At 42.5% G+C, this 9,970-nt stretch overlaps 1 protein-coding gene across 2 annotated transcripts in view; it reads left to right on the top strand.

Annotated features, from left to right (window-relative positions):
• Positions 1 to 1,587: 1,587 nt before the first annotated feature.
• LOC118333196 (Kv channel-interacting protein 1) overlaps positions 1,588 to 9,970 on the top strand; it is a 33,542-nt gene continuing 25,159 nt past the window's right edge. The window contains exon 1 of one of the 2 annotated variants that reach the window (XM_035668736.1): positions 1,588 to 1,662. Coding sequence is in view for 1 of the 2 variants with exons in the window: in XM_035668735.1 (XP_035524628.1) it covers positions 8,104 to 8,161 (58 nt within the window). In the remaining variant the exon portion in view is untranslated. Of the gene's footprint in view, positions 1,663 to 7,893; positions 8,162 to 9,970 lie in introns of those variants that run through there. The other variant, XM_035668735.1, reaches the window with a different exon arrangement.

Raw genomic sequence — 9,970 nt, forward strand, 5'->3', positions numbered from 1 at the left:
CACTAAACTATAACCAGAAGTGAACTAGCGCAGTTAACTCTGGCTTCTCTTTCATCATTCATTTTGGTACCACAATAGGGAACACGCTCCCTGCGCCGTCCCCTTGGAGCTATTCTACACTTCACTAGCCTTGACTTAACTGCGCCAGATGGTTTGTCACAGAACCATCTGGAAAGTCGTTGTTGGAAAATGGAAAAGTGCAAGCGCTTTCAAAAAACACTCGACAGGTGATTGGTGAACAATCTGTCTATCACTTTCTGTCATGGGTGAATTTCAATCAATCAGATCAACTAAAACATATAACGTAGTCAAACTCTTACTGATGCCAGTCAGGAGAGGAGTAAAAACATCTTTTTCATTGAGAAAAGCCTTCAGAGCTGTCCTTTGTGCTTCCATCAAGGAAGAAATACTCTAGTTCTGATAGTGAGATGATAATTGTAGAAAAACAAAATGGGAAAGAGACCATTTAGATGACTACTACACATGGGTCCACTACAAAAAAAGCCAAAGCAACAGTTCAGAAAACGATAAGATCAGCAAAATGTTACAGACAATACTGTAATACAACTGGGAGAGAAACACCGCTGACAGGCATATGGGGAATGATTAGGAAAATGAATGGGAGAAATTTGAAATATCAGTGCTGTACCACAGTAACTTAAATGCAATTAGTAAAGTAGAAAAGACAGAACTTCTAGCAAAGCCATTTGTGAAGATCCACAGCTCAGAAAATGTTATCTTTAAAAGCTGAGCAGCGTAGAGACAATACTGTTGCACAAAACCCAGGAATTACAGAAAAGACAAAAGTCACGGTTCATTTGGGAAAACGAACGAGGAGCTCTGGGTGCAGGCAAAATGGAAGGGAGTTAAACATTTGTATGCACTACTCACATTGTAATGATTAAAAGCTGCTTGAAAATCTGCAAATTTCCCTATTCTCTTTCCATAGTATGTTGGAAAATGCCATGTACAGAATACAGAGAGGAAGCCCAAAGGAAGAGATTGTCATTACCTGTCTGAGAATAGGACATAGGGCCTAATGGTTCAAATCAAACACTCCACTGAATAGGCAAACACCCTACTGGACTATGCACACTGCAATAAACCAGAAACTGTCAGGTTGCAACAGGTTTGATGGAGAAAGAAGGGAATTAATATCAGCAGCCTACTATATGATGGAACACAATAATAAGCTGGGGAATCAACTAGGACATGGAAAGTATTCAATCTTGTAAAAGGAATAATAGAGAGAATTTAGTTTTCTTTCATGACAATCTACTGCTCCACGCTCCAGTTCAGTCGGTGGCAGCAATACACATGAGCCGGCAACCACCCTAGTAGACTATTCACTCAATGTAATAAACCAGAAACATGTATTGATAGATGATCAAGAAAGGAGGGAATTAATATCAACAATATTTTGTTTTTCCTGCCAATCTACTGCTCCACACTCCAGTCCAACAGGTGGCGGTATTGCACCTATAAGCTGGTTTCCCAACCGCAATTGAAACCCGAATAATAATAATAATATAGGTTAGGGATATGTCTGTGGTGTGCAGCACTAGTTACCATGGTGACCAGGGTGACTGAAAGTGAATTGGAGTGAGTTAGGCGAAAGATGGCTGGATAAGCTCGCTTCGTGGACCCAGGTCCCTGGCGAATGTAAGTCATGTATTCTCTCCTTTCAGCAGCGTTTGTATGCAGCTTTTCCCTAACAATAAGGCTTAACACCACTTTGGCCAAATTAAGGTAAAATCAATGTAGAGAGATCTCCCCGGATCTAATGGTTGTAGTTGGTCGAACAGGTTTTGTCCTGAAGCTTTTTGAGTGTTGTTGTTTATTCATTATCTGCTCTCGCTTTTCCAACTTTTTGTGCACAGATATGGTCAATAATGTTTTAAAGTGGTGTGGAATTGCACAATTTTCTTTTGTAAAAGAAGGCATCACTTTGTTTACAGTGAAAACAGCTGGAAACGACACAGTAAAGTTGAGGGAGTAAAACCAAAACTGTGTGCTCAAATGCTCTGTAGCAAGTGGGCATGTGATTCATTGGTAATATACAAATATTGATTATAGATTGCAGTCCAAATCCCACAGATAATCAGTTTACAGTCACACAAAACTAAGAAACCAGCAAACATTCCTACTTGAATCTTAATGCATTTTTGCTTTATACAGTGGTTTTAACTTTTATCACACAAGTTGGACCAATAGGGGAAAAAATAGTGTTGAAGGTTTGATCTTTGACTCACTATGAAGGCTCTATTATCCTCAAACCTAAAAATAAAATACACACACACACACACACACACAGACAGAGGGGATTCCTTGGCTTAATACATGACTTAAACAACTAATTATCAAAAGTGTTGCTGATTTACTTCCTTGGATCGGCTAAAAGATGAATCCACTAGCCTAATTGTTTCAGCTGAAGAATTAGTCCCACTGAATAAAAATAAAAAATAAAAAATGTAAATGTTTTAGCCCCACAAGCGAACTTCCATTCACCTCCATTGTACTGGTTTCTGCAGCAGAAATCTCTGACAAGGACATCTCAAACCCTGGACGAATAAACTCCAGACTCACTGCATGGCTTGATACTAATAGAGGTCATTTATTCTTTTAAATTTGAGTGAAACGATCCTTTAAGTAACGATGATGTGTATCAGCATTTCTACTAGCACAGTGCCAATTCTGGAGGCTAAATGAGTCTGTCAGTATTTACTCACTCGCTACACATCCACTGCAGTCAGGCCTTGTTGCACAGCTTGGACTGTGGTTTGTAGTCAGAGCAGCTGACACACGTTTGGCTTTGTGAAAGGGAAAACCGACATGTGATTGACTTTTTGCAGCTTGGAATTGGCTGATCTCAGCAGCGTTACACCTCGTTCCCATGTCTGTCAGGATCGTTGAGCTCGTCTCCTCCGCTCTTCAGTCCATTAAATAAAACTGTTTGCTCTGATGACTCAGACGATTTTGAGCCAGTTAGTGGCCAGGTGCCTTTTTCACTCTTCCCTCCTTGTACTCCCTCCCTCTTTTGTGCCGACGTCTCTCTTTTTCCTTTTCCTCTCCCTCTCTTTCTCTGTTCTGTCCGGCCATCTTGTTTCTGTCCTTTTCTGCTCCCTCACTTCATCTTCCCCCTCCTTCCTCTCCTCCTCACCTATGTCCCTACCATCTACTTTGACCTCCCAATTCTCCGCTCTCATTCGATTCTCCCCACCTTCTCCCTATCCCTCCCTAACCTCCCCCCGTCTACCAGCCTCCACTCTCATCATCTGTCTCGCTCTCTTCTCCTCCCTTCTTAGAGTTATTGCCCCCCTGTCTCATTTCTTTCCTTCGCTCCATGCTTCCCTCCCAGTTCTCTCCTCTCATTGCCCTCATCTCCTCTCCTCTGCATGGTCATCACTATGACAGTTTCCCTCCAGCCTTCGTCTGGTGAGAGTGAGCTGTAGCTAAGCAGCCAATTTATTATTCACTGTCTTCTCGCCACGTTTCCTGTGCTTGTCAACACCTTCTTTCTCTGCTGTCAAATGCTTTCTACCTTTTCCCCCTTTTTAATACTCCACAGTAGTCTAACCCAATCCTTTTCTTTCCTCAGCCTCCATCCATTCATCCAGGCAGCCATCCCAATCTAGTAAAAGGCCCATTGTGTAATGTTTAATAAATGATGAGAGAGAGGTATGCTGGCAGTCAGAATGATCCACAGTACCCCAGACAGGACTGCGTAGCAGCACAGACGATGTCAGGCTTAATGTCTTGGAAGAGTTTGGCGCTCGGCCTAATGTGATGAACCTGTTGCTGTTTAGTGTTATTGCGCTGCAAATGCAGGTCTGAAGCTATTTCAGTTTTCCTTGTCTAAACCACAGAGACGTTAATGCCTCACTTACTTTGTCTGTTTGCGTTTGTCATTAGGACACCTTAAAGACTTATGAATTACATTCCTTAAAAATGATTGGTGATGTTTTATGGCAGATCTGGATATGTGTATCCTAAACCCAAGGCTACCTTTCTTCTGCAACGCTTAATATTACAAATCTGTAAATTCCGAATAATTTCCAAATAATTTTCTGATAAATTTTCAAAAAAAAAAAAGGTTTTATAGAGTGATCACTTCGTACACTTTCAGTTCATTCCAAATGCTAAGCCATTATAACCTTTAGTCTTTGAGTCAGTTCATAGCAGGTCAGCTGAACAATAATTTGAAATGTGTCTACAGACAAACATAAAATCAAACATACCGTAAAACTCCCAATAAAAGCAGGGTCCCAAATAGACGCCTGTCCCCAATAAGGGCAGAGTTAGCTCAGTGATTTAAACAAATAAACGCCTGGGCTATTATTAGAAGTTTTACAGTATATAAAGAAGAAACATTCCAATGATAGATTTACGATGAATAACTATTTACCTGGATTTAAACTAACTAACTAAAAAGCAGTCTCAGAATTTTGTCTTTTCCTGTAATTTGTACTAAATGTAAAAGTTATTTCCAGGTTAATTTCCAAGAAAAAAGCATTACTTGTTTCAGAAAGTACCCCAAAACAACATTTGTTTATGTTTAAGGAACAAAGTCCTTTTGTAGGCGTACTGTAATTATGACTCTCATCCGTGGTTGCGTGACATTCACAGAGAGAGGAGATCAGGGTGGTTGAATGGATCTGCAAATGTTGGTTTTTAACAGAAGATTAGGAGAGAGGAGAGAGCGTTAACGGTTGTTTCACATTTACTACGGACAGTTAATCTTTTCTCTTACAATGATCACGGCCGTTCCCTAACCCTTTCACTTATTATTTTAAACATAACAACAAAGGTCTCCTAACCTTGAAAAAGTAGTCATTTTAACCCAATCCATGATCTTTCTCTTACCTTGCCTACCTAACCAGCAACTGTGATGTGTCATCATTTTGGAAGGAAACAATGAATGGTGTCTTTCTGTTGATAGTGCTGATAGAGTCAGGAAATGTGTTTTATTCTGGTGGATACAAACAGAATATTTTGTTGTTTCATTTTGCATTAAACCACAACCTTATGACCATATGAAGTGAGGAATTTTGGGCACGTGATAAGAGGTGGTAGTAATCTGGGATGAGATTGTAAACGCCGTCTCTGCTAAAGGACTGTGTCTGACCTTGAATATGAATGTCCTCCATCTTTCTCCGCCTGTCCACTGCCTCCCGGTCGATGACTTTAACCCCTTCCCAATCGATGTCAAGACCTCACAGACAGCTGGTGTCGTGTTTCACTCTGTTTTTACAAGTGATGCTACCACTCAAGTCTTCTTCTCTAGGCTTGATCCCACTTATTATTGCTAGCTGAAGTTCTGTACTCAGCTCAGCTCCTTTGCTAAAGAAGCTTGTGCGATATGGTTGGAGCTCCCAAGATGAAATACATTTAACCACTGATTAATCAAAAAAATTACCAACAGATTAATTGATCATGAAAAGAAACGTTAGTTGCAGCCTTACAACAGTCTATTTATCCTAAAATGAAAGTGATATATTTTAGTTTAACCCCCAGAACCGTTCAGGGTTGTAGGAGGTTTGCTGTCTTTGAGTGCCTGTTAGTTCAGGGGGTTCAGGGTTTTTGAGAAACTTTAATAGAGTTCTGTCTTATTCTGCTTTATTCTGTTCGACAAACCAATATCCCGAGTAGGGCTGCACAGTTAATCAAAATATTATGGAAATCGCAATATAGCCTAGTGCAATATCCAAATTGCAGAAGCTAGAATGTGTGACAAAACAGCATTATAATGAAGTAGTGTAGTGCTGCAGAGATGTTTGTTTTTGATTGTATCACACACTTTCCCTCAGAAGATTGAGTTTTCCCATGTGTCATGTAATTAAAAAATGTCCGTGTATATTTAGAAGGTGTTGCTAACTACTGTTGCCAAGGTCATTATATTATATTCAATAGTATTTATTCACAGATCGCATTCTATTCCCCCCAAATAAGTTCATTCACTGCTGTTTGAAACCTTGGTATTTAGAAAATGTCAACTATGCAGAGGCTGATCAAAACGGACTGTTTTCCAGCTTTTCCACTGTGGGGTTTTTCAGTTTATTCGTTGGACTTTCAATGTGTTTGATCAACCGAAGGCTTTCTCTCCACTGCTAGATGTGTGTGTAACCCCTCCACTGAAGTTAAACATCATCACTACAGCAAATCACGCTCCCTTATCTCGTCTATTCAGCCGAGCTTTCAGAATTTAATCAGCATGTCTTGTGTGTCGCTGCTGTAGTGTGTATTTAAAAACCATTTTCTCTCTGTTGCCACTCTCATACTTGTGGGTGTTTGTGCATGCGTGTGGCTGGTTGTGTGTGAAATGTGTTTGTTAGTGTTTGATTTTGATTAGAGTCTGCTGTTAGATCTGTTTCTTCCTGCGCAGCTAGAAATGAGAAAGAGGAGGTGTGTGTGTGTGTGTTGGGGTGAGCTCTTGCATACCCAAAAATGTCCCACACCATTACACACACACACTCACACACCTGCCCTGCAGTGCTCCTTTTGCTCACTTTCTTTGTCTATATGCCTCTCTTCTCTTCTTCATTTTCTTTCTTTCTTCCTCTCCACACTTCAGTGTCTCACACCTCCTCCTCCTTCCCTTTCTCTTGTTTTCACTCTGCATTGATCCTCAGCGTGTAGACTACTGCAGCCAGTAGCTTTTAATGAAAACCATGGCCTAATGGCTTTATCATTGGCCTTGATGACCTCAGCTCAGCCACAGCGATGGCTTGGCTGTAAATTGTTTTCTTAACTAAAGCCACGTGAGGAATTTCAATAAGGGCAGCAGTCGATGGCGTCGGTGCAGCCTGCCAATCTCGACAGCAGGGTGTTACATGGGGGGCAGCAAGGGGTTAAGCGTGACTGACAGAGGAGTACATGTGCGAGGTGAACTGTGTTGTGGACTGGCGTCATTCCCCTGGTTGTGTTGTCGTAGAGGGTGTGGGTGGCCTGGTTGTGTATGTGCGTGTAGCCGACGGATTCATCAGCAGGCTCGAGAGCAAAAACATGTCTGATACAGCGTCTTGACGCCGCGCTGACATACGCGAGGCGGCGTTTCTGCAGATGTAGTGGTGTCAAATATACATGGCTTTGTCCATGACCCACCCGCTAGCAGAATAATTACACACACACAGACACACACAGACACACACAGACACACACCACCTGTCAGACTTGTGCATGTAGAGATAAAGCAGCAAATACACTCTCCACAGTCAGAGCGTTTGCCTGCTGAATAGCAAAGGGGGACTGATCCGTCTAGCCCTCCCTTATCTCCCCTCACCTCTTGCACTCTTCATCTCTCTCTATCTCTCTTTCTCGACCCCTCCTCCCTCCCACCATCTCCCCCTCACTTTGCCTCCCTTGGCGTTTGTGAATCCTCCTAATTTGTCTCTGTCCCTTTTTTCATCTTCTCCTCCCCCTTTTTCTCCTCTTCCCGCTCGTAATTTTCTCATTCCCTCTACCTCGTCTCCCTCGCTCTCTCTTGAGTTTTGTCCTCCCCTCTCCCTCTCTGTCTCTGGCTTTTCCTGTGCAACAGTGTGCAATCCCTCTTTCCCCACTAGACAGACAAAGCGAAAGAGCGACTGAGACGAATAGGAAGGGAAGAGGGAGCAGAAAGAAGCAGAGACAGAGAGGCAGATACGTAAAGAGGCACAGAGGAATTGATGGAATGACAGTCTGGTGGCAGGGGACAGAGAGAGAGAGAGAGAGAGCGGGGGTTTGCATGCTAGAGAGAGAGATAGACGGGATGTAAAATAGGCAGCTTCAGTGACAGCGTAGACAAAGGTAGCTTCAGAGTGCATGTGCGCCCTCTATTTCATTCACACTCTCTCTCTCACACACGCACACACATCCTCTCTCTCTCTCTCACTCTCTCACTCACTCACACAGACACACGCACACACCCTCGAGCAGAAGAAGCAGAGCTGTGTGGGTGTGAGGCAGCATGAGAAGTGATATCTGTACTTCCACAAATACAGTTGGATGATGGACTAACTTAATTAGAACATACACACCTACTGTACGTACACTAGCACACCTTGATTATAGGCGGGCAGAAACACACACGCAAGAGCACGCACAACCTGTCTGCGGCCAGAAGTCAACATGGGTCTTGTGGTGGGAACCTTTTCCATGCAAACCAAGCAGGTGAACTACCGCAAAGGTAAGAATTTCTTTCTTTTCTTTCCTTCTTTTTTTTTTTTAAAGAACAAATTTCTTTGTCTATCACATCCAGGATGTGTGTTTTCTTGAATGTGCGCACATGCTGTGGCTGTCATTTGAGAGGAGCACCTGTCATGCTGCGTGTTTTTTGCCTTGATGGTGGAGTCATGTATGTTTGCTCTCAGAGTCATGAATATTGCACAAGAAGTGCATTATGGGAATGAGCTGAACGTATACAGAGCATTGATGTAAAGTTGGCAAAAAAAAAGTCCTTCATTATTGGTTTATCATGCAATCTCCAGGCCATCTGTGCTTTGGATTTAGGAATAGAAAAAGGAAGCGTGTGTGTGTGTATGCGCGTGTCCATTTGTGTGTGTGTACACAGCCTTTGCCATTGGGGGATGTCTATAAAAGGTGATGGTATTTACCCCTGTCTACTCCCCAAACCAATCTGCTTCCTGTCTACCCTGCTACTGTTTGACAGGAGGAAACTGGCACTGACACTTGGCGCATGCAAATGCTAATGTTTGTGTGTGTTCACAGACACAAATAAGTCTGCGCAGCTTTGTCCAAGAAAATATGTATGCACATAATTCACTAATGTAGGAGTGTGTAAGGGGGAGTGCATTTTGTGTGTGTGGCAGCTGTGGCAGCGTTGTGTGTATGTGCACAGTGAATCAGTGTGGGTGTAATCCGTCAGCCTTTGGCCATGGTCTGTCCTGCGTCTGTTGACCTCAAACCTGATGGTTATCGCCAGCAGACACAGAGCTGCATTGCACAGACTGAAGACACAGTAAACAGGAGTCAGATCCAGTTTCACCACATTTTCACATGCAGGAAAAGATGCAGAAATTCCTTACTGGACCATTAACCAGTCAGTTAGTTAGTGAGATCATGTAAAACAGACTGTGTGTTACATATGCTGTGACAAACACTGTGGAGGCGATGTAAGTGATGTAAATTATGTGCTGTGAATGTTGTGTAAGTCCCTCTGGAAAATGCCTTTCAGCTGTCTATATTTTCTGTGTTATACCTGTTACCAGCAGTTAGACCACACACAGTGTTTGAAATAGCTGGAAAAACACTTTAGAGACCCTATAAATGGTCTTATAAATTACAGGCACATATAGCGTCTTGCGTGGGTTGTTTATTTTAATTCCCGACCTGCGCCTCATTTCATTGCATGGCAACAGCTCTCAGTAGATACTTCAGATCTGGGTGAAACAAATACTTTCGCATTTTCAAGGTGGACGTTTTCTGTAGCCTAATATATGAAAAATATAGAAAGATAACAGGGGAAACAGGTGTCTCCTCATTCCATTTTTGAGCACAACCTGTTTACTAGTTGGAGGAAAGTAAAACTGCTTACAAAGCAAGTGAGATGCATTTTTAGCCAATTTTGTGCGGGAAAAACTCTTGTCTAGTTGGGGTAACCTCTAAATAGCAGCCACTTTGAAGTTTGCACTGGGTGTGAGGAAGGGGGTGATAGATGAGTGAAAGTGGGAGAGAAAAATTGAGAAAAGTTGAGAGAGGAGGTGAGGTTACTCCTCAGGGGGCTGCAGTGTGTGTGTGTGTGTGTGTGTCTTTCACCATCTGCTGCAGTGTTATAAAAAGTGGCCTAATGAAAGCAGGGCAGGATTTTGCATGGAAGGTTGGCCCATCCTTGCTGGCAACCCAACACGAGGCAACGACCAGCTGGGATGGACCCAACTTAACTTGCTGAGGATACAGAACTTTTTGGGATATAGAATATTTATAAAATACAATTTGACTTCAAGGCAGAGGGTGTGCACCGTGACAGACTCAAGTC

Source organism: Morone saxatilis, unplaced genomic scaffold (genome assembly GCF_004916995.1).
Source record: "Morone saxatilis isolate NCDOM2014 unplaced genomic scaffold, NCSU_SB_2.0 Contig22, whole genome shotgun sequence".
NCBI classification, from domain to species: domain Eukaryota; kingdom Metazoa; phylum Chordata; class Actinopteri; family Moronidae; genus Morone; species Morone saxatilis.